The sequence below is a fragment of the Pleurodeles waltl genome, chromosome 8 (assembly GCF_031143425.1).
Source record: "Pleurodeles waltl isolate 20211129_DDA chromosome 8, aPleWal1.hap1.20221129, whole genome shotgun sequence".
NCBI lineage: Eukaryota > Metazoa > Chordata > Amphibia > Caudata > Salamandridae > Pleurodeles > Pleurodeles waltl.
This window is the reverse complement of record NC_090447.1, coordinates 51,562,769-51,586,968: the sequence shown is the minus strand read 5'-3', so window position 1 is coordinate 51,586,968 and position 24,200 is coordinate 51,562,769. Positions and strand designations below refer to the sequence as shown.

At 46.2% G+C, this 24,200-nt stretch overlaps 1 protein-coding gene across 5 annotated transcripts in view; it reads left to right on the top strand.

Moving 5' to 3' along the window:
* LOC138249702 (zinc finger protein 585A-like) overlaps positions 1-24,200 on the top strand; it is a 200,177-nt gene that overhangs the window by 18,434 nt on the left and 157,543 nt on the right. For all 5 annotated transcript variants that reach the window (XM_069203692.1, XM_069203695.1, XM_069203694.1 and 2 more), the window contains exons 2-3: positions 4,113-4,789; positions 7,285-7,411. In XM_069203692.1, the coding sequence (XP_069059793.1) occupies positions 4,124-4,789; positions 7,285-7,411 (793 nt within the window). In that variant the 5' untranslated portion in view covers positions 4,113-4,123. The remainder of the gene's footprint in view (positions 1-4,112; positions 4,790-7,284; positions 7,412-24,200) is intronic.

Below are 24,200 nucleotides of genomic sequence, written 5' to 3'. Positions count from 1 at the left end.
AAGAGGGATATTGGTGGGTCCGGGGGATTCAACAACCAAACTCCCAGTTGGTAGAGACACCTCAGGGAATTGCGAGAGAATTTGCACACTACCGTAACGGCTTTATCAAAGCTGTGCCATCATAGATCAGGGGAACCTGGAATCCTTTGTAGAGGATCTCTTGACTCCTCATCTGGACCAAGACCAGGTTGAAACACTGGAAGACCAGATCACAAAAGGTAAAGTGACCGAGGCCTTTTCTCAACTAAACAGGGGGTATACTCCGGGCCCCAATGGCTTCCCAGCTGAATTTCATGAAAATATTGCCAAGACTACAGGGAGTGCAGAATTATTAGGCAAATGAGTATTTTGACCACATCATCCTCTTTATGCATGTTGTCTTACTCTAAGCTGTATAGGCTCGAAAGCCTACTACCAATTAAGCATATTAGGTGATGTGCATCTCTGTAATGAGAAGGGGTGTGGTCTAATGACATCAACACCCTATATCAGGTGTGCATAATTATTAGGCAACTTCCTTTCCTTTGGCAAAATGGGTCAAAAGAAGGACTTGACAGGCTCAGAAAAGTCAAAAATAGTGAGATATCTTGCAGAGGGATGCAGCACTCTTAAAATTGCAAAGCTTCTGAAGCGTGATCATCGAACAATCAAGTGTTTCATTCAAAATAGTCAACAGGGTCGCAAGAAGCGTGTGGAAAAACCAATGCGCAAAATAACTGCCCATGAACTGAGAAAAGTCAAGCGTGCAGCTGCCACGATGCCACTTGCCACCAGTTTGGCCATATTTCAGAGCTGCAACATCACTGGAGTGCCCAAAAGCACAAGGTGTGCAATACTCGGAGACATGGCCAAGGTAAGAAAGGCTGAAAGACGACCACCACTGAACAAGACACACAAGCTGAAACGTCAAGACTTGGCCAAGAAATATCTCAAGACTGATTTTTCTAAGGTTTTATGGACTGATGAAATGAGAGTGAGTCTTGATGGGCCAGATGGATGGGCCCTTGGCTGGATTGGTAAAGGGCAGAGAGCTCCAGTCCGACTCAGACGCCAGCAAGGTGGAGGTGGAGTACTGGTTTGGGCTGGTATCATCAAAGATGAGCTTGTGGGGCCTTTTCGGGTTGAGGATGGAGTCAAGCTCAACTCCCAGTCCTACTGCCAGTTCCTGGAAGACACCTTCTTCAAGCAGTGGTACAGGAAGAAGTCTGCATCCTTCAAGAAAAACATGATTTTCATGCAGGACAATGCTCCATCACACGCGTCCAAGTACTCCACAGCGTGGCTGGCAAGAAAGGGTATAAAAGAAGGAAATCTAATGACATGGCCTCCTTGTTCACCTGATCTGAACCCCATTGAGAACCTGTGGTCCATCATCAAATGTGAGATTTACAAGGAGGGAAAACAGTACACCTCTCTGAACAGTGTCTGGGAGGCTGTGGTTGCTGCTGCACGCAATGTTGACGGTGAACAGATCAAAACACTGACAGAATCCATGGATGGCAGGCTTTTGAGTGTCCTTGCAAAGAAAGGTGGCTATATTGGTCACTGATTTGTTTTTGTTTTGTTTTTGAATGTCAGAAATGTATATTTGTGAATGTTGAGATGTTATATTGGTTTCACTGGTAATAATAAATAATTGAAATGGGTATATATTTTTTTTTGTTGAGTTGCCTAATAATTATGCACAGTAATAGTCACCTGCACACACAGATATCCCCCTAACATAGCTAAAACTAAAAACCAACTAAAGACTACTTCCAAAAATATTCAGCTTTGATATTAATGAGTTTTTTGGGTTCATTGAGAACATGGTTGTTGTTCAATAATAAAATTAATCCTCAAAAATACAACTTGCCTAATAATTCTGCACTCCCTGTATACTCGCAATGTTTAACTCAGACAGGGACTACTCTCTGATCTGTGGGAGGCTGCTGTCATCTTGATTGACAAAGAGGGGAAGGGGGCAGGCTTTTTCCCTCTAATTAACTCTCAAACTAAGGTTCTAGCCAAATAACTGACAAACCGCCTGACGCAGGTACTCGACTCCCTCATTGATCCAGATCAGCCTGGTTTTATGCCATATCGAGCCATGAGACATAATCTGAAAGACTAAAAGGCTGCCTGGCGTGTGGAGGGAGACTGCAGGAGCGGGGGTGCTTCTGGCCTTGGGTGCAGAAAAAGCCTTCAGCTCACTAGATTGGCCATATATGATGGCAATCCTATGTAAGATAGGCTTTGACCCATATTTCCTGTCATGGATCACCCTTCTCTGGACACAACCGGTGGAGAGGATCCGACTCAATGGGGTCCTGTAGGCCCAATTTAATGTGTCCAGAGGCACCCGGCACAGATGCCGCTGTCGCCGCCACTTTATGCCATAGCCCTCGACCCCCTGACGTGTTGGATCAGGGTGGACGCTCTGATTAGAGGCCTTCACTGGGGCTCAAATTGGGAGGACGTAATTTCACTATGTGCTGATGGTATTCTGCTGTACCTCGTGGATCCTCCACGCTCCATACAAAAAGTCCTGGAGGTCTTTGCATTCTATGCGGGATTCCATACTAACTGGTCCACGTCTGTAGCTTTTCCCATCAGGTCGGAGACTCAGCCTATCGAGGGGGGGTAGCCCCTTGCGATGGGTGCCTAGGGGATTTTGATACCTGGGAATATTTGTGACACCTGACAAGGACCTATTCCTGTGAGAGAACCTGGAGAAGATTCTCGCGTCATATTGCTGGGATGTGGAGAGATGGAGGAAGCTACAGCTATCCCTCCTGGCCCACACAGCCCTCTATAAAAGGATTTACCTCCCCAAATTCGTATATACTCTACAGAATACCCCTGACCAGTTTTCCCACATGGTTGACAGTGTGACGAGGGTGTTGCTCTGGGATGGGGGAGCGCTCTCCACGCTCACATGACACCACCCAGAGGACAGTATCATCATCCCAAATCTTCACTTGTATTATTGTGCTTTCTAACTTCTGATTGCCAGCAGGAGCCCTCTCTGCAAGTGTACCGGTTCACCATGGTCTCAGAGAGCCAGTCCTGCCATGTCTGCTGGCTGCACTCACTAAGGGCCATATGTACGAAAGGTTTTTCCCATAGACACGGAATGGGTAAAACCCTTTCGTACATCTGGCCCTAAGTTACTACCAACGAAGGCAAACTCTCAGATGTCTCAGCGTTCGCACTTATGTCCTCCGAAGAGTGTGGTTGGTCTCTAAGACAAGCTTTCAAATCATAGTACATAGAGAAGCTCCAAGAAACTGGAAATTTAACTGGCAAGTAAATGCAACTAGCAAAAGATAATTCCCAGTTTGGAAATAGTTACTTGGCAGCACTAAATGTGAAGCTTAAGTTCAAGGAACCATGTGTACCTTGAAAGATGTAGGCCTGGCCCCTTATTTCCAAACAGTGACTTGGCTGGGCCATGGGAGCGTTTTCATCATACTGACAACGTTTGTATCATGGCTGTTCTCTGCACGTGAATTGTGAAAGAAGTCCAAATTCATGAAATGGCACCATTTACCCCGTTGCCATTGATGGAACCCTTATATGTTCACCTTGGGGGGGGGGGAAGTAGTTTTATGGGAATGCCACAATGTCAAGCCTGTGTGCTTTCATTAAATATGTTGCTTTTCTTTTGTATCTGGAGCAAATGAAATGGAATCATTTTTATTCAAGATTTGTTGTCAGTTATAGTTTAAAGTTGTGACTTTTTGTTGCAAAATCTGCCAATTTCTTCGCATAATGTTTGCTTTCCATTTTGTGCCCCAGAAGTATTGGCGCAGTTTACTGTCGGAGTGCTGACGGACTTGCTAAATCCGCCTGTTGAATTTGTAGTTTATTTCAGGGTGGTCTAATTCTTCTTACATTGAATCTACAAAACTGGTGATTTTTACTTTGGCAACCCCTGTTAAATTGGGCCCTGAGTAGGCAAGGAAGGGAATGCAATAGGTTAAAAAACGTTTTTCAAAGCCCAGGGGAAAATGAGCAGACTGTGGGAAAGATACGTATATTTGTAAAGCTTTCCATAGTCGAGAAATGCCTGCGGATAAAGATTGATTGGAGAAGTTTAAGCTTGCTCTTACTGTTTTTTCTTTTGGCAGCTGAAGGGTCAATGGACAAAGACATGGAAGGGGAACTTCAGAAGGGGTTTTCCACGAAGCAAGAGCCTCAGGACGCTTCCGTGGGAGATCACAAAGACAATCTTTTTATGCCCTCTGTGGTTCCTGACCACTGCAGGAGTGGGGTGGATGCAGGACAGCGGTTAGGGGGGCCTGCTGGTGCTCAGCCTAATCCATCCAACTTGTACAATGCTATCTGCAAAGTGGAAAACCACGTCGTGGAAGAGGAACGGGACCCCCCAAGCCTTTGCACTGATTCTGTGAAATCCTGCACCAGCAAGAAAACTTTTAAGTTGAACCCAAAGAAGGCTCCCGGAGAACGCCCTTTTAGCTGTAGTGAATGTGGCAAGAACTTTCTGCGGGGGGCGGATCTGGCCAAGCACCTGCGGACACACTTGGGGAGGGTGAGAGCCTACGTCTGTAATGTGTGCGGCAAGTGCTTCCGGCGCAACACCTCTCTCATTATCCACGAGCGGATCCACACCGGAGAGCGCCCCTACCAGTGCATCCAGTGCGGCAAGAGTTTCATCCAGCGGCAGCACCTGACCACGCATCAGAAGATCCACACTGGGGAGCGGCCCTTTCAGTGCATTGAATGCGGAAAAGGCTTCCGCTGGAGGTCTGAGCTCATCAAGCACCAGAAGAATCACATTGAAAAGGTACTGGTTATATGTTTAAGGTGAATGCAACATAGCAGTTCAGATCCACATAAATAGACATTGGGTCCTGCCACAATGTCTGTCAATCGATATGCATATGAGCGTCTGCTATCAAAAAAACATGCCTCTTTTACTTGATGGGCTAAGTTCCTTTAAAGGAACTGCCCTAATTTGAGACTCGACCAGTTCACATTGGTTTCTAAAGTAAAAACTCAAAATGCATTAAAATATCTTCAAATTATGATCTAAAACCAAAATGCACTGTTCATATCCAGATATATTACAACCTCAGCCAATTGGAGAGCTTCTCCATGCTACAGCACAATTCAGAATTTTTAAATATACAAGGGTTTGGCTAAAAGTAGATTAACCTATTTCTTTAAAGCAACAACTTTAAAAATATAAGCTGATAAAGACCATTCTTCAACTGCAACAGCTACTTGGATGCTGTGATTTCTTTTTCCCCCTCACACCCCCACCCGATAAGAAATACCTAATCAGCATTGACCAGGTGTAACACACCTCCTGGTAAAGGAATTGAAAATCCTACCATCCTGCAACCCAGGAAGATTTTAAGTAGATACTCCATATTCTTACTATTGAAATCCAACCAGAGCAATGCATTGTATTTTTGAGGCACACTTAATGCAAGTTTCTTGTATTTCGGAAATGATTTTGGGCAGAGTTGGCCACTGGTTTAAGTTATCAATTAAGCGGATGTGGGTGACTGATGCCTAACTCGTGGCCTTTGAGAAGACAAGGATGCAGAGACTACATCGGTGGACAGTGGCACATTAAATGACGGCTTGGGAGATGATTATTATTTGTATTGTGACATGCTATCTTCATATCAAGACACTGCTTCAGAGTAACTTAGAACATGCCTTGTATTGTTAAATTAAAAATATTAAAAAAGACAGTGCTCCAGAGTTCAGAATGGCCAAGAGTAGCTAGGGACATTGAGGTGGAAAGTGTAGGAATAGGTTGATATAGAGCAGCGGTCTCTAGGTTTCTTAGGATGGGAGCTAGTTATGAGCAGTGATATTCATCATGAGTGACTCATGGATATTATCACTGTTACAATAGAGACCACATCCAGTAAGATTACAGATGTGACCGCCCCATTTAGATCACTGTTAGTGACCACCCTCTGCACCACCACACTCAAGTAACTCTACTCTGGCTCCTGCTGATTCCTGGCCCAGTGGTCATTCACACAGTGGAGACTAATAGAGCGTCCCTCCAGCAAGACCAGTCTCTGTCTCTTTGCTAGATTGAGAGCAGAGACAAGTTCTTATGATGCAGGCCACACACTCCTGGAGTGTGCAGTGCATGTTTGTATTGGTGTGGGATCCTGTCATTGGTTCGCCTGGCTGCAGCTCAGTGAGTCTGGGGACCAGCAGCCATACCGACTTTCATGTGCCAGCCCTTCTGCATGACCTCCTGGACTGAACGCTTCACTTCCACAGGCTACTCCAAGGGGGCTGGTGAGCTGCCAGTATCTCCAGACCTACTTATTGGAGACTCCTGGTGTAGAGGGTTAAGGAGGAATCAAGAACTGACATGCTAACCTAACCCTATTGGGGGTCATGTGAATTAATGGAAAAAGTTTGAGAAAAGGTAGCTCTTTATGTTCTTGTGGAATTGCAGCAACTGCGAATCTTCTTCTAGGAGAAGCAGCAAATAATTTCTAAACATAAAATCTGCTAGTTCTGGGAGTTAATATCATAGAGGCAGTCAGAGGTCTTGGATGAGGTACTGTTTGTGTCTGGAGTGCTAGTAGACCTCTATTTAATGCAGAGATTCCTGCTTTATCATCTGATGAGGCTGCAGGGACTTGATTTCAATGGGTCCAAAACAGAGGACTTTTGAATGAGCTTTTGGGCCATGCCTCTCTTTCCCTCTGGCCCCAGCGCAAAATGGTCTTTAGCTCTGCCGAGATAGTTTAATCCATAGCACGTGACCTTGTTTTTTTCTATCAACTATCGTTGTTCAAGTATTGAAAGTATTATTGAAGGTTAGGAAACACACACTAAACAACTGGGTAGAGGGGCAGTTCATACCTATTCATGTTTTCAGAATGTTACACTCGATGCTGATTGAACTTGGGAATGCCCAAATATATTCATTATGTGTTTGCAGCGTGTTAACCTCGCCTTTTCATATATATTCAGTATGTGTTTGCAGTGTGTTAACCTCACCTTTTCATATATATTCAGTATGTGTTTGCAGTGTGTTAACCTCGCCTTTTCATATATATTCAGTATGTGTTTACAGTGTGTTAACCTCGCCTTTTCATATATATTCAGTATGTGTTTGCAGTGTGTTAACCTCACCTTTTCATATGACCTTGTATTGTTTTATCACCCCAATCCTATGTCTTAAGTTTTGCATCTTTCATAATGTTAATTGCTATTTGTATGTGGTGGGGATCAGTGGCAAAATGAACGAACGGGATTTTGATGATAAAGCATGAAGGGTGGTCTCTGTTTCAGGCTGCTGACACCTTTGATGACATCGCTACCTCATTCCCAAAGGAGGAGTGGATGGAATTTGAAGAGTGGCAGAAGGAACTCTACAGGAACGTGATGAGGGAAACCTCTGAGACTCTGATTTCACTAGGTAAGCAGTCCTCAGATATGATACCAGGTGAGGTATGATGTTTCCCAGGCTTGTGTTGGGTTTTGTTCTAGTTGTTGCTGGATAGGGAAGATGTCCTTGTGGCATGGTACATTCTCCTTGTAACGAATATAGTAATTGCGTTATGATCTCCGATTCTCACCGCACCTGTGATGGGACACTGAAATTTTTTCCTCCTCTTGTTTTTCTCCGTGAAATTTAAAACAGTGTCTGAAATACAAAGTTTCTGAATTTCTCAAAATTTATTTTGCTCAGAATGAAACAAGCTGCTGCTATAAGTACCGGCGCTTACCTTTACTGTGACAGAGTCAGAAACATTGCAGCAAAGGCCTTGGACCATAGAGTCTCCACATATGTATATAATACATGTAACGTTTTAGCTCTCGTGTAGTAAGAATGTCACAGATTTCTTTAACTATTCTGTCTTAGTTCTGTGTGAATTCCCAAAGTGTATTTCCGTGTTTCAGTTTGAACCGTGGGTGCTCGCTCGCACAGATGTGAAAACTTTAACTTGCACAGCTGTGAAAGCCATAACTTGCACACCAGTTGTAATAGTAATGACCTCACAGTATCCCGTCAGTAACAACGCCTAAAAGCACAATATAATTAAATAGCAATATATCACCTAACTGCTAAATATTTCCACATTCCTGCTCGCCCATTCCTTAGTGTTAATGGTATTGTGATATGTGACCTCATCTGTAAGGTTATTTACATCATCTGTGATTGCCTCTGTCACATCAAGGGTGAAAACAGGAGCTTTGCATTATAATTTTACTTGACTGGTTTGTGAGTCATGGTTCGCGGAGTTTAGCATAACTTGCGAATTTCAGTGGCTTTTCAGTTTTAACTTGAAAGCATAAAGGGAACTCTGTAATTTTTTAAACTTTATATTGTATGTTTCTAAATACTGCTATGTTTTCTAGCATGGTGTTGGGCTGTCATCAGTATGCCCAGCTCTGTGAATCAGACGAAGACACCCATAATTGCAATTACAAACACAGATAAATCCAATTTTACTAATATAACATCAGACATTTAAATTTGGAAAACTGCAGGTTTCTCTGATCACAGCCTACAGTATTCCGGTCTCAGGCATTTCCCAGAGAATCCAGGACTCGTGCCGCTGATGCAGAAATGGCTGAATGAGAACTACATAAAGAATTTGCTCTGTCTGTACACTGAAGGCCTTTTCAGTTGTAACATGGACACTGGAATCTTGAGTGAAGTAAAGCAATCCTCTTTATTTTACTGCTTAAGTACCTCAGAAATGCCCTGCTCAGAAGTGCCCCAAAGAAATTGTCTCACATCACCAACTCTCAGCATTCTCTAGCATTCTACTCTAGTTAGGAGAACCGAACCAGGGTGTGGGAAAATGAAAAGGTGGGGGTAAAGAAAAGAAAGGCAAAAAACAGGCAAGGGTAAAATGGACAAAGTTACAGCAAGGTTCTTTTCTATACAACCAAAGGAATTGGCAAAGGCTAACAATATTATTTACAAGGGCCAGGATCCTTGGAAAAAGATGGCAAAAATACCATACAGCATGACCTTACAGCCACATCCTGATCTTACAACCACATGTAACCAGATAAAGTAATAAGTGCTTCACATAGTCTTTGTGCCATATTGGTGTACTAGTGAATCTCTGAAGCCTTGAGGAGATATTAGGCTTACTGAATTCTAAGGAAGACCTTTCAAAATTACCATTCTCAGATATTGGAGCTTTGGCCCTGCTTATACGGTCTGTCCTACACTGCTGACAACTTGTACATCCAACAACATTTCTAAAGACCTTTTACATTCTTAGATAATAAGTGAAAACAGATCTGGGTCTTTGTGTATCTCAGATCTCTGTAGACAATCACCATGTCTCCCACCTTCCATGTATGTCCTTCCACTCCACACACGTAATTTTAAGAACTTTTGTACTTCTGTTAGTTTTCTCCTACAATTGTTTAAAAATCTGCTTCTATCCACTGAGACATGTCTGTCACTCAACAACCTGGTTGGACTAATCATGGTGCACCGAGATCTGCTTTTCAGAGACGCAAATTGTCAGACCCAGTAACCGAGTTAGGCATGGTACTGTATGCACATAACATTTCCTCCAAAACATTTTTGCAACACACGGGCCATCTGTAAACATTCATCCCATTTATATTTTCCACCATGCAGTTGTGGGTGGGCAATGCAGTGCAGTTTTAAGATGATGAAAATTCCACTCACATAGGGAGTCTTTCATGGATTTTAAATTGAACTGAACCCTGTCATCAGTTACCAAATACTGTGGAGCGCTCTCATCCATGAAGGTGTCTTTTAGGAACTCTGAGAGCTTTGGTGTGGATCTGATGTGCAATTCTAGTCCCCATCTGCTTAGAGTGGTGGTCCATCAGAACAAGGATATAATTGCCTTCTAAACAAAACCCTCAGAGGGCTCCAGAATGTCTAGAACCAGTTTATCCAGGGATTACTGGGGACCTACATGACTCAAGGGTGGCCTACAAAGCCCTTTAACTTTAACACTGTTGGCAGAGCTGATAACATTTTTCACTTTTTGCTCGACCATAAAGTCTAACCCAAGCCACCCGTACTGGGCGCTAATCCAACTCTTGGTTAAATTTCTGCTCCTGTGCCCTTCATGGCTTTGATCCACAAGTTTATCCTACAGGGTACCAGGAGCAACCATCTTATCTAATCTCTTCAGTCTGCTATGAACCACACTCTGCTCACTCCTCACCTCCCGCTATCTCTTAATGTCACACTTAGGGTTAAATTGTTTGGACCAACATTACAAAGTATACTCTCTAAACGTCTGAGTTGAATCATTTTGGTCTCCCTCATTCCATTCCCTCTTATTGATTCTACAATTGGATATATTGAAGATAATGTCACTTAAGGTATTATTCGCCATCCTGAGTTTTATTGTGGAACAACTTTGTCAGACCGTCTCTCCGGCCAGGAAAGATACTTTAGGTTGAAATTGTAACCTTCTAGTCCTAACCACCACCTGGAAAAATGTGGTGCACCTCGCTTGACCACTTTGATTGAAAAGGCTGAGATTAAGGTTTTGTGATTGATACAAACCATTAAAGGTGTGCTCTATAAGAAGAAACTAAAGTGTTTAATGGCATGGAAACAAGCCAGTGCTTCCCTTTCAGTAACTGAGTAGTTGCATTTAGGGCCTTTTAATAAGCTGGAGACAAAGGCGATGACTTGTTCTTCTCCATCCACCACTTAAGAGAGTGTGGCTCCTATACCCTTTAAATTCACATTGGTGGAAAGAAGCGTTTCTCCCAACTACAAAACAAATTAAAGTAGGTGCCTCACTAATGTCTTTGTTTTTATTGAAAGTATTCTGGTACTAACATGACCACAATAAATTAACCTTCTTCTTGAGGAGGGATCTCAAGGGAAAGGAAACACTGGGCTTGTGTTTTTTACAAACTATTCTGCAAGGCCAACTAAAGATTTTATATCACCTTTGTCACTGGGAACAGGCATTTTCTTCAAAGCCTCTACCAAGTCATTTTTTAGATGGTGTGTCCAAAGTCACTGTCACTGAGCCACACAAACCTAACACTTTCCCTTTTGACAGTTAATCCCTTCTCTCAGTCTCTCAAGAACATACCTCAGTGCATTGTCGCGTGCACTCACATCTTCCCCAAAAATTAAAATATCATCCTGAAAGTGCACAACATCAACAGTGTCTTTTGGAATGTGCTGCATCATATGCTGAAGTATGAAAGCATAAAGGAGGTAAACAAGGTGATTGGTTTGAATCAGGATGGAGCTCTTCCTGGTGGTAGGATGATGAGAGGGCATTTACACTAAAGCTTGTGTCCATGTTCACACAGCGAAGTAAATCATCATTTTGGGGAAGGGGATGCTTCTCTTCTCATATCATGGTATTAAGACTCCTTAAATCAACACACAGTCTAATTCCTTGGGCCCACTCTTTACTGGCAAAGGCTATTTAAATCTCTCTGTAGATTCAGTTGGTATGATGACTCCATCATCTCCTATTCGGCTCCATTCATCTTCAAGAGGTTTCGTTATGAGAAAGAGAATGGAATGGAGTTTGTATGCACATGAAGTGACATTGGTCTTCAGTTTAATCATGTGTTAAAACGGTTTTAACAAACTTAACTGATCCAAAACACACTGGGAAAATCTTTACATATATCATGACGTTCGATGGCATGTGTAGCTGCAGATACACATGCTGTGCACAGTCCGCCATCTGGTGTTGGGCTCGGAGTGTTACAAGTTGTTTTTCTTCGAAGAAGTCTTTTCGAGTCACGAGACCGAGGGACTCCTCCCCTTTTGAGTCCATTGCGCATGGGCGTCGACTCCATCTTAGATTGTTTTTTTTCCGCCATCGGGTTCGGATGTGTTCCTTTTCGCTCCGTGTTTCGGGACGGAAAGTTAGTTAGAATCTCGGGAAAAAATCGTCGGTATTGTTTGCGTTCGGTATCGGGTTAGTTAGCACAAATCGACACCGAATTCTGAAGAGCTCCGGTGGCCCTTCGGGGTTTTTTCGATCCCCCGTCGGGGCCTGGTCGGCCCGGCCACGTGCGACTTCAAGGCTCATGGAACGGACCCCATTCCGCTTCTGCCCAAAATGCCATCACAAGTATCCGTATACGGATCACCATCTGGTCTGTAACCTGTGCTTGTCCCCCGAGCACAAGGAGGATACTTGTGAAGCCTGTCGAGCGTTTCGGTCGAGGAAGACGCTGAGAGACCAAAGAGCCAGGAGACTGCAAATGGCGTCCACGCCGACGGGTCAAGAACGCTTCGAGGAGGAAGAAGAAGCTTTCTCCATCCGCGAGTCGGATTCGGAAGAACTCGACGCCGAAGAAACACACCAAACCGTGAGTAAGACGTCGAAAATCAAGGCTCACGAGAGGTCTACAAAAGCCCAGGGGACGCCACCGCCAACAGGCCATGGCTTAACCCGAAAACTAGGTGACCCATCCAAGGCACCGAAAAAGGGCATGCTGGTGTCGAAGTCATCCGACTCCGGTCGAGATACCGCCACACAGCAACCTCAGAGCCGAGACAGCGGCTCCGAGAAACTTCGGCACAGAGACAGCGGCACCGAAGAATTTCGGCACCGAGACACCACGCCGAAAAGAAAGAAGGTTTCTTCGGAGCCTAAAAAGACTTCCGAAAAGGTTTCGGTTCCGAAACAGCCAGCCTCGGAGCCGAAAAGTAGTTCCTATACAGAGGAACAAGGGTTAACCTCCCAATTACATAGATTTGGAGAGGAGCTTCAAGCTGTAGAGCCTGACTACACACAAAGAAGGCTTCATATTCATGAGGACACAGGGAAGATAACCACTCTTCCCCCAATCAAAATAAAGAGGAAACTTGCCTTTCAACAAAAGGACTAGCAACCACAGGCAAAGGTGGCAAGGAAAACAACCCCACCACCGTCTCCACCACCATCAATACATGCATCACCAGCAACAACTCCACCACTGATGCATTCACCAGCTCATACCACAATGAGTCAGGATGATCCCGATGCATGGGACCTCTACGATGCTCCAGTGTCTGACAATAGCCCAGACTCTTATCCTACAAAACCGTCACCACCTGAGGACAGTACATCCTATACACAGGTGGTCGCAAGGGCAGCCGAGTTTCACAATGTCTCCTTACATTCGGAACCAATTGAGGATGACTTTCTCTTTAACACCCTGTCCTCCACCCATAGCCAGTATCAATGCCTTCCCATGCTCCCAGGAATGCTAAGACATTCAAAACAAATTTTTCAGGATCCGGTTAAAGGCAGAGCCATAACTCCGAGGGTGGATAAAATATATAAGCCACCGCCCACAGATCCAATATATATTACAACACAACTAACACCAGACTCAGTAGTTGTGGGGGCAGCTCGTAAGAGAGCCAACTCTCATACCTCAGGCAACGCACCACCTCCAGACAAGGAGAGCCGCAAATTTGATGCTGCGGGAAAAAGAGTTGCAGCACAAGCAGCAATCAGTGGCGTATTGCCAATTCACAAGCACTTTTGGCAAGATACGACAGGGCTCATTGGGATGAAATGCAACATTTCATCGAACACTTACCCAAGGAGTTCCAAAAAAGAGCGCAACAGGTGGTGGAAGAGGGACAAAGTATCTCAAATAATCAGATACGGTCTTCCATGGATTCAGCAGATACAGCTGCAAGGACAATAAACACTGCAGTCACAATACGAAGGCACGCATGGCTGCGCACTTCTGGGTTCAAACCGGAAATACAGCAGGCTGTGCTCAATATGCCGTTTAATGAACAGCAATTGTTTGGGCCGGAGGTAGACACTGCCATTGAAAAACTCAAAAATGACACCGATACAGCCAAAGCCATGGGCGCACTCTACTCCCCGCAGAGCAGAGGCACATTTCGGAAAACACCTTTTAGGGGAGGGTTTCGAGGTCAACCCACAGAAACCACAACCTCACAAACAAGGCCTACCTACCAGGGTCAATATCAAAGGGGAGGTTTTCGGGGGCACTTTAGAGGGGGACAATTCCCAAGAAATAGAGGAAAATTCCAAGGCCCCAAAACCCCTCAAACTAAGCAGTGACTCACAAGTCACACACCCCCATCACATAACACCTGTGGGGGGAAGACTAAGCCAATTTTACAAACTTTGGGAGGAAATAACAACAGACACTTGGGTCTTAGCAATTATCCAGCATGGTTATTGCATAGAATTTCGCCAATTCCCTCCAAACGTCCCCCCGAAAACACACAATATGTCAAAACAACATATAGATCTTCTAGGACTAGAAGTTCAAGCATTGCTACAAAAGGACGCAATAGAATTAGTTCCAATTCAACAGAAAAACACAGGAGTTTACTCACTGTACTTTCTAATACCCAAAAAGGACAAAACTCTGAGACCAATACTAGATCTCAGAATACTAAATACCTACATCAAATCGGACCACTTTCACATGGTCACGTTACAAGATGTAATCCCACTGCTCAAACAGCAAGACTACATGACAACATTAGATCTAAAAGATGCGTATTTCCATATACCAATACATCCTTCACACAGGAAATACCTAAGGTTCGTATTCCAAGGAATACATTACCAATTCAAAGTGTTGCCATTTGGAATAACAACTACGCCAAGAGTTTTTACAAAATGCCTGGCAGTAGTAGCTGCACATATCAGAAGGCAGCAAATACATGTGTTCCCGTACTTAGACGACTGGTTAATCAAAACCAACACGCTAAGACAATGTTCACAGCACACAAACTACGTCATACAGACCCTTCACAGGCTAGGTTTCTCGATCAACTACGCGAAGTCACACCTTTTGCCGTGTCAAACACAGCAATACTTAGGAGCGACAATCAACACAGCAAAAGGGATTGCCACTCCAAGTCCACAAAGGGTTCAAACATTTCACAAAGTAATACAGGCCATGTATCCAACACAAAAGATACAAGTCAAAATGGTAATGAAACTCCTAGGCATGATGTCTTCATGCATAGCCATTGTCCCAAACGCAAGATTGCACATGCGGCCCTTACGACAGTGCCTAGCATCACAATGGTCACAAGCACAGGGTCAACTTCTAGATCTGGTGTTGATAGACCGCCAAACATACATCTCGCTTCTATGGTGGAACAGTACAAATTTAAACAGGGGGCGGCCTTTCCAAGACCCAGTGCCACAATACGTCATAACGACGGATGCTTCCATGACAGGGTGGGGAGCACACCTGTAAGGAAATGCCTCCTTGGCATGGTTACCCCCTGACTTTTTGCCTTTGCTGATGCTGTTTTGAATTGAAAGTGTGCTGAGGCCTGCTAACCAGGCCCCAGCACCAGTGTTCTTTCCCTAACCTGTACTTTTGATTCCACAATTGGCACACCCTGGCATCCAGATAAGTCCCTTGTAACTGGTACCTCTGGTACCAAGGGCCCTGATGCCAGGGAAGGTCTCTAAGGGCTGCAGCATGTATTATGCCACCCTAAGAGACCCCTCACTCAGCACAGACACACTGCTTACCAGCTTGTGTGTGCTAGTGAGAACAAAATGAGTAAGTCGACATGGCACTCCCCTCAGGGTGCCATGCCAGCCTCTCACTGCCTATGCAGTATAGGTAAGACACCCCTCTAGCAGGCCTTACAGCCCTAAGGCAGGGTGCACTATACCATAGGTGAGGGTACCACTGCATGAGCACTGTGCCCCTACAGTGTCTAAGCAAAACCTTAGACATTGTAAGTGCAGGGTAGCCATAAGAGTATATGGTCTGGGAGTCTGTTTTACACGGACTCCACAGCACCATAATGGCTACACTGAAAACTGGGAAGTTTGGTATCAAACTTCTCAGCACAATAAATACACACTGATGCCAGTGTACATTTTATTGTAAAATACACCACAGAGGGCACCTTAGAGGTGCCCCCTGAAACTTAACCGACTATCTGTGTAGGCTGACTGGTTCCAGCATCCTGCCACACTAGAGACATGTTGCTGGCCCCATGGGGAGAGTGCCTTTGTCACTCTGAGGCCAGTAACAAAGCCTGCACTGGGTGGGGATGCTAACACCTCCCCCAGGCAGGAGCTGTAACACCTGGCGGTGAGCCTCAAAGGCTCACCCCTTTGTCACAGCCCCGCAGGACACTCCAGCTAGTGGAGTTGCCCGCCCCCTCCGGCCCCGGCCCCCCACTTTTGGCGGCAAGGCCGGAGAAAATAATGAGAATAACAAGGAGGAGTCACTGGCCAGTCAGGACAGCCCCTAAGGTGTCCTGAGCTGAGGTGACTCTAACTTTTAGAAATCCTCCATCTTGCAGATGGAGGATTCCCCCAATAGGATTAGGGATGTGACCCCCTCCCCTTGGGAGGAGGCACAAAGAGGGTGTACCCACCCTCAGGGCTAGTAGCCATTGGCTACTAACCCCCCAGACCTAAACACGCCCTTAAATTTAGTATTTAAGGGGTTCCCTGAACCTAAAGATTTAGATTCCTGCAACTACAAGAAGGACTGCCGAGCTGAAAGACCCCTGCAGAGGAAGACCAGAAGACACCAACTGCCTTGGCCCCAGACTTACCGGCCTGTCTCCTGCCTTCCAAAGAACCTGCTCCAGCGACGCTTTCCAAGGGACCAGAGACCTCTGAATCCTCTGAGGACTGCCCTGCTTCGAAAAAGACAAGAAACTCCCGAGGACAGCGGCACTGCTCCAAAAGAACTGCAACTTTGTTACAAGGAGCAGATTTAAAGACCCCTGCAATTCCCCGCAAGAAGCGTGAGACTTGCAACACTGCACCCGGCGACCCCGACTCGACTGGTGGAGAACAACCAACTCAGGGAGGACCCTCCGGCGACTCTACGACTGTGAGTAACCAAAGTTGTCCCCCCTGAGCCCCCACAGCGACGCCTGCAGAGGGAATCCCCAGGCTCCCCCTGACCGCGACTGTCTGAACTCCATTTCCCGAAGGCTGGAAAAGGCCCTGCACCCGCAGCCCCCAGCCCCTAAAGAAACGGAACTTCTGTGCAGGAGTGACCCCCAGGAGGCCCTCTCCCTTGCCCAGGTGGTGGCTACCCCGAGGAGCCCCCCCCCTTGCCTGCCTGCATCGCTGAAGAGACCCCTTGGTCTCCCATTGAAACCTGAAGGAAACCCGACGCGTGTCTGCACACTGCACCCGGCCGCCCCCGCGCTGCTGAGGGTGTACTTTCTGTGCTACTTTGTGTCCCCCCCCGGTGCCCTACAAAACCCCCCTGGTCTGCCCTCCGAAGACGCGGGTACTTACCTGCTGGCAGACTGGAACCGGGGCACCCCCTTCTCTCCATTATAGCCTATGTGTTTTGGGCACCTCTTTGACCTTTGCACCTGACCGGCCCTGAGCTGCTGGTGTGATAACTTTGGGGTTGCTCTGAACCCCCAACGGTGGGCTACCTTGGACCAAAAACTGAGAACTGTAAGTGACTTACTTACCTGTGAAAACTAACAATAACTTACCTCCCCCAGGAACTGTGAAAATTGCACTGTGTCCACTTTTAAAACAGCTTATTGTGTTTTATGACAAAAGTATTCATGCTAATGTAATGGTTCAAAGTTCCTAGAGTACTTACCTGCAATACCTTCCAAACAAGCTATTACATGTGAAATTTGAACCTGTGGTTCTTAAAATAAACTAAGAAAAGATATTTTTCTATAACAAAACCTATTGGCTGGATTTGTCTCTGAGTGTGTGTACCTCATTTATTGTCTATGTGTATGTACAACAAATGCTTAACACTACTCCTTGGATAAGCCTACTGCTCGACCACACTACCACAAAATAGAGCATTAGTATTCTCTTTTTACCACTATTTTACCTCTAAGGGGAACCCTTGGACTCTGTGCATGCTATTCCTTACTTTGAAATAGCACATACAGAGCCAACTTCCTACATTGGTGGATCAGCGGTGGGGTACAAGACTTTGCATTTGCTGGACTACTCAGCCAATACCTGATCACACGACAAATTCCAAAATTGTCATTAGAAATTGATTTTTGCAATTTGAAAAGTTTTCTAAATTCTTAAAAGTCCTGCTAGGGCCTTGTGTTAGTCCCTGTTAGCATTTCTTTTAGAGTTTAAAAGTTTGAATTAGATTCTAGAACTAGTTTTAGATTCTTAAAAGCATTCCAACTTTTAGAAGAATAATGTCTAGTACAGAGATGAATGTGGTGGAACTCGACACCACACCTTACCTCCATCTCCAGATGAAAGAGCTAAGGTCACTCTGTAACATAAGAAAAATAACAATGGGCTCCAGACCTACCAAAGTACAGCTCCAGGAGCTGTTGGCAGAGTATGATAGAGCCAACCCCTCTGTGGATAACACAGAGGAGGATGATAGTGAACTGGAGGAATAATCCCCTCCACCAGTCCTATCTAGGGAGAACAGGGCTTCTCAAGCCCTGACTCCAAAAATAATAGTCAGAGATGCTGGCTCCCTCACAGGAGGGTCCAGCCTCTCTGAAATCACTGAGGATAACCCCAGTGAAGAGGACATCCAGTTAGCCAGGATGGCCAAAAGATTGGCTTTGGAAAAACAGATCCTAGCCATAGAAAGGGAAAGACAAGAGATGGGCCTAGGACCCATCAATGGTGGCAGCAACATAACTAGGGTCAGAGATTCTCCTGACATGTTGAAAATCCCCAAAGGGATTGTAACTAAATATGAAGATGGTGATGACATCACCAAATGGTTCACAGCTTTTGAGAGGGCTTGTGAAACCAGAAAAGTGAACAAATCTCACTGGGGTGCTCTCCTTTGGGAAATGTTCACAGGAAAGTGTAGGGATAGACTCCTCACACTCTCTAAAAAAGATGCAGAATCTTATGACCTCATGAAGGGTACCCTGATTGAGGGCTTTGGATTCTCCACTGAGGAGTATAGGATTAGATTCAGGGGGGCTCAAAAATCCTCGAGCCAGACCTGGGTTGACTTTGTAGACTACTCAGTAAAAACACTAGATGGTTGGATTCAAGGCAATGGTGTAAATGATTATGATGGGCTGTACAATTTATTTGTGAAAGAACACCTATTAAGTAATTGTTTCAATGATAAACTGCATCAGCATCTGGTGGACCTAGGACCAATTTCTCCCCAAGAATTGGGAAAGAAGGCGGACCATTGGGTCAAGACTAGGGTGTCCAAAACTTCCACAGGGGGTGACCAAAAGAAAGGGGTCACAAAACCTCCCCAGGGGAAAGGTGGCGAGACAGCCAAAAACAAAGATAGTAAAGAGTCCTCTACAGGCCCCCAAAAACCTGCACAGGAGGGTGGGCCCAGAGCCTCTTCACAAAACAATTCTTGGTACAAGGGTAAAAACTTTGATCCCAAAAAGGCCTGGTGTCGTAACTGTAGTCAGTCTGGACACCAAACTGGAGACAAGGCCTGTCCCAAGAAAGATACCACTTCTAACTCCCATCCAGCTAAAACTGGAATGGCCAGTCTCCAAGTGGGATCAACAGTGTGCCCAGAGCAAATCAGGTGTCACACTAAAGCTACATTAGTCTCTGAGGGTGGGGTGGATTTAGCCACACTGGCTGCCTGGCCCCCTAACATGCAAAAATACAGGCAGCAGCTCTTAATTAATGGGACAAGTGTAGAGGTCCTGAGGGATACAGGTGCCAGTGTCACCATGGTGACAGAGAAACTGGTTTCCCCTGGCCAATACCTGACTGGACAAACTTACCCAGTCACCAACGCTGACAATCAGACTAAAGTACATCCCATGGCTATGGTAACTTTAGAGTGGGGAGGGGTCAAAGGCCTGAAACAGGTGGTGGTCTCCTCAAATATCCCAGTAGACTGTTTGCTTGGAAATGACCTGGAGTCCTCAGCATGGGCTGAGGTAGAACTGAAAACCCATGCAGCCATGCTGGGTATCCCTGAACTGGTGTGTGTCAAGACTAGGGCACAGTGCAAGGCACAGGGTGAAAAAGTAGAGCTGGAGTCTGGAAAAATGGCCCAGCCTACCAAGAGAAAAGGAAAGTCAGCTGGGAAACCAGCTGCAACACAACACCAAAAAGAGAATCTCTCTTCTCAGGAAGAAGTTCTGCCCTCTGAGGGAACTGAGCCTATGGAGCTGGAACCTTATCAGGTTGAGCTCTTGGGCCCAGGGGGACCCTCAAGGGAAGAGTTGTGTAAGGGACAAGAAACCTGTCCCTCTCTTGAAGGCCTTAGGCAGCAAGCTGCTGAAGAGTCCAAAGGCAAGAAAAATGGAACACATAGGGTCTATTGGGAAGATGGACTCCTGTACACTGAGGCAAGAGATCCCAAACCTGGTGCCACTAGGAGAGTGGTAGTGCCTCAGGGTTTCAGAGAGTTTATTCTGACCTTAGCCCATGATATTCCCCTTGCTGGGCATTTGGGACAAACCAAGACGTGGGAGAGGTTAGTCAACCACTTCTACTGGCCCAATATGTCCCAGAAGGTTAAGGAGTTTTGCCTCTCCTGCCCCACCTGTCAATCCAGTGGTAAGACAGGTGGGCATCCAAAGGCCCCCCTCATTCCACTTCCAGTGGTGGGGGTCCCCTTTGAAAGAGTGGGTGTGGACATAGTTGGTCCACTAGAACCTCCCACAGCCTCAGGAAATATGTACATCCTAGTAGTAGTGGATCATGCTACTAGGTATCCTGAAGCTATTCCCCTTAGGTCGACTACTGCCCCTGCAGTAGCCAAGGCCCTCATTGGTATCTTTACCAGAGTGGGTTTCCCTAAGGAGGTGGTGTCTGACAGAGGTACCAACTTCATGTCAGCATACCTAAAACACATGTGGAATGAGTGTGGAGTGACTTACAAATTCACTACACCATATCATCCACAAACTAATGGCCTTGTTGAGAGATTCAACAAGACATTAAAGGGCATGATCATGGGGCTCCCAGAAAAACTCAAAAGAAGATGGGATGTCCTCCTGCCATGTCTGCTTTTCGCTTACAGAGAGGTGCCTCAGAAGGGAGTAGGATTCTCACCCTTTGAACTTCTGTTTGGCCACCCTGTAAGGGGACCACTTGCTCTTGTTAAAGAAGGCTGGGAGAGACCTCTTCATGAGCCTAAACAAGACATAGTGGACTATGTACTTGGCCTTCGCTCAAGGATGGCAGAGTACATGGAAAAGGCAAGTAAAAACCTTGAGGCCAGCCAACAACTCCAGAAGTTGTGGTATGACCAAAAGGCTGCACTGGTTGAATTTCAACCAGGGCAGAAAGTCTGGGTTCTGGAGCCTGTGGCTCCCAGGGCACTTCAGGACAAATGGAGTGGCCCTTACCCAGTACTAGAGAGGAAGAGTCAGGTCACCTACCTGGTGGACCTGGGCACAAGCAGGAGCCCCAAGAGGGTGATCCATGTGAACCGCCTTAAGCTCTTCCATGACAGGGCTGATGTAAATCTGTTGATGGTAACAGATGAGGACCAGGAAGCTGAGAGTGAACCTCTCCCTGATCTCCTCTCATCAGACCCTAAAGATGGCTCAGTAGATGGAGTGATCTACTCAGACACCCTCTCTAGCCAACAACAGTCTGACTGCAGGAAGGTCCTGCAGCAGTTTGCTGAACTCTTTTCCCTAACCCCTGGTCAGACACACCTGTGTACCCATGATGTGGACACAGGAGACAGCATGCCTGTCAAAAACAAAATATTTAGACAGTCTGACCAAGTTAAGGAAAGCATCAAGGTGGAAGTCCACAAGATGCTGGAATTGGGAGTAATTGAGTACTCTGACAGCCCCTGGGCTAGCCCAGTGGTCTTAGTCCCCAAACCTCACACCAAAGAAGGAAAGAGAGAGATGAGGTTTTGTGTGGACTACAGAGGTCTCAACTCTGTCACCAAGACAGATGCTCATCCCATTCCTAGAGCTGATGAGCTAATAGACAAATTAGGGGCTGCCAAATTCTTAAGTACCTTTGACTTAACAGCAGGGTACTGGCAAATCAAAATGGCCCCTGGAGCAAAAGAAAAGACAGCATTCTCCACACCGGATGGGCATTATCAGTTCACTGTAATGCCCTTTGGTTTAAAGAATGCCCCTGCCACCTTCCAAAGGTTGGTGAATCAAGTCCTTGCTGGGTTGGAATCCTTTAGTGCAGCTTATCTGGATGATATTGCTGTCTTCAGCTCCACCTGGCAGGATCACCTGGTCCACCTGAAGAAGGTTTTGAAGGCCCTGCAATCTGCAGGCCTCTCTATCAAGGCATCCAAATGCCAGATAGGGCAGGGAACTGTGGTTTACTTGGGACACCTTGTAGGTGGAGGCCAAGTTCAGCCACTCCAGCCTAAGATCCAGACTATTCTGGACTGGGCAGTTCCAAAAACCCAGACTCAAGTCAGGGCATTCCTTGGCTTGACTGGATACTATAGGAGGTTTGTGAAGGGATATGGATCCATTGTGACAGCCCTCACAGAACTCACCTCCAAGAAAATGCCCAAGAAAGTAAACTGGACTGTAGAATGCCAACAGGCCTTTGACACCCTGAAGCAAGCTATGTGCACAGCACCAGTTCTAAAAGCTCCAGATTACTCCAAGCAATTCATTGTGCAAACCGATGCCTCTGAACATGGGATAGGGGCAGTTTTGTCCCAAACAAATGATGATGGCCTTGACCAGCCTGTTGCTTTCATTAGCAGGAGGTTACTCCCCAGGGAGCAGCGTTGGAGTGCCATCGAGAGGGAGGCCTTTGCTGTGGTTTGGTCCCTGAAGAAGCTGAGACCATACCTCTTTCGTACTCACTTCCTAGTTCAGACTGACCACAGACCTCTCAGATGGCTGATGCAAATGAAAGGTGAAAATCCAAAACTGTTGAGGTGGTCCATCTCCCTACAGGGAATGGACTTTATAGTGGAACACAGACCTGGGACTGCCCATGCCAATGCAGATGGCCTTTCCAGGTTCTTCCACTTAGAAAATGAAGACTCTCTTGGGAAAGGTTAGTCTCATCCTCTTTCGTTTGGGGGGGGGGTTGTGTAAGGAAATGCCTCCTTGGCATGGTTACCCCCTGACTTTTTGCCTTTGCTGATGCTATGTTTTGAATTGAAAGTGTGCTGAGGCCTGCTAACCAGGCCCCAGCATTCTTTCCCTAACCTGTACTTTTGATTCCACAATTGGCACACCCTGGCATCCAGATGAGTCCCTTGTAACTGGTACCTCTGGTACCAAGGGCCCTGATGCCAGGGAAGGTCTCTAAGGGCTGCAGCATGTATTATGCCACCCTAAGAGACCCCTCACTCAGCACAGACACACTGCTTACCAGCTTGTGTGTGCTAGTGAGAACAAAATGAGTAAGTCGACATGGCACTCCCCTCAGGGTGCCATGCCAACCTCTCACTGCCTATGCAGTATAGGTAAGACACCCCTTTAGCAGGCCTTACAGCCCTAAGGCAGGGTGCACTATACCATAGGTGAGGGTACCAGTGCATGAGCACTGTGCCCCTACAGTGTCTAAGCAAAACCTTAGACATTGTAAGTGCAGGGTAGCCATAAGAGTATATGGTCTGGGAGTCTGTTTTACACGGACTCCACAGCACCATAATGGCTACACTGAAAACTGGGAAGTTTGGTATCAAACTTCTCAGCACAATAAATGCACACTGATGCCAGTGTACATTTTATTGTAAAATACACCACAGAGGGCACCTTAGAGGTGCCCCCTGAAACTTAACCGACTATCTGTGTAGGCTGACTGGTTCCAGCAGCCTGCCACACTAGAGACATGTTGCTGGCCCCATGGGGAGAGTGCCTTTGTCACTCTGAGGCCAGTAACAAAGCCTGCACTGGGTGGGGATGCTAACACCTCCCCCAGGCAGGAGCTGTAACACCTGGCGGTGAGCCTCAAAGGCTCACCCCTTTGTCACAGCCCCGCAGGACACTCCAGCTAGTGGAGTTGCCCGCCCCCTCCGGCCCCGGCCCCCCACTTTTGGCGGCAAGGCCGGAGAAAATAATGAGAATAACAAGGAGGAGTCACTGGCCAGTCAGGACAGCCCCTAAGGTGTCCTGAGCTGAGGTGACTCTAACTTTTAGAAATCCTCCATCTTGCAGATGGAGGATTCCCCCAATAGGATTAGGGATGTGACCCCCTCCCCTTGGGAGGAGGCACAGAGAGGGTGTACCCACCCTCAGGGCTAGTAGCCATTGGCTACTAACCCCCCAGACCTAAACACGCCCTTAAATTTAGTATTTAAGGGGTTCCCTGAACCTAAAGATTTAGATTCCTGCAACTACAAGAAGAAGGACTGCCGAGCTGAAA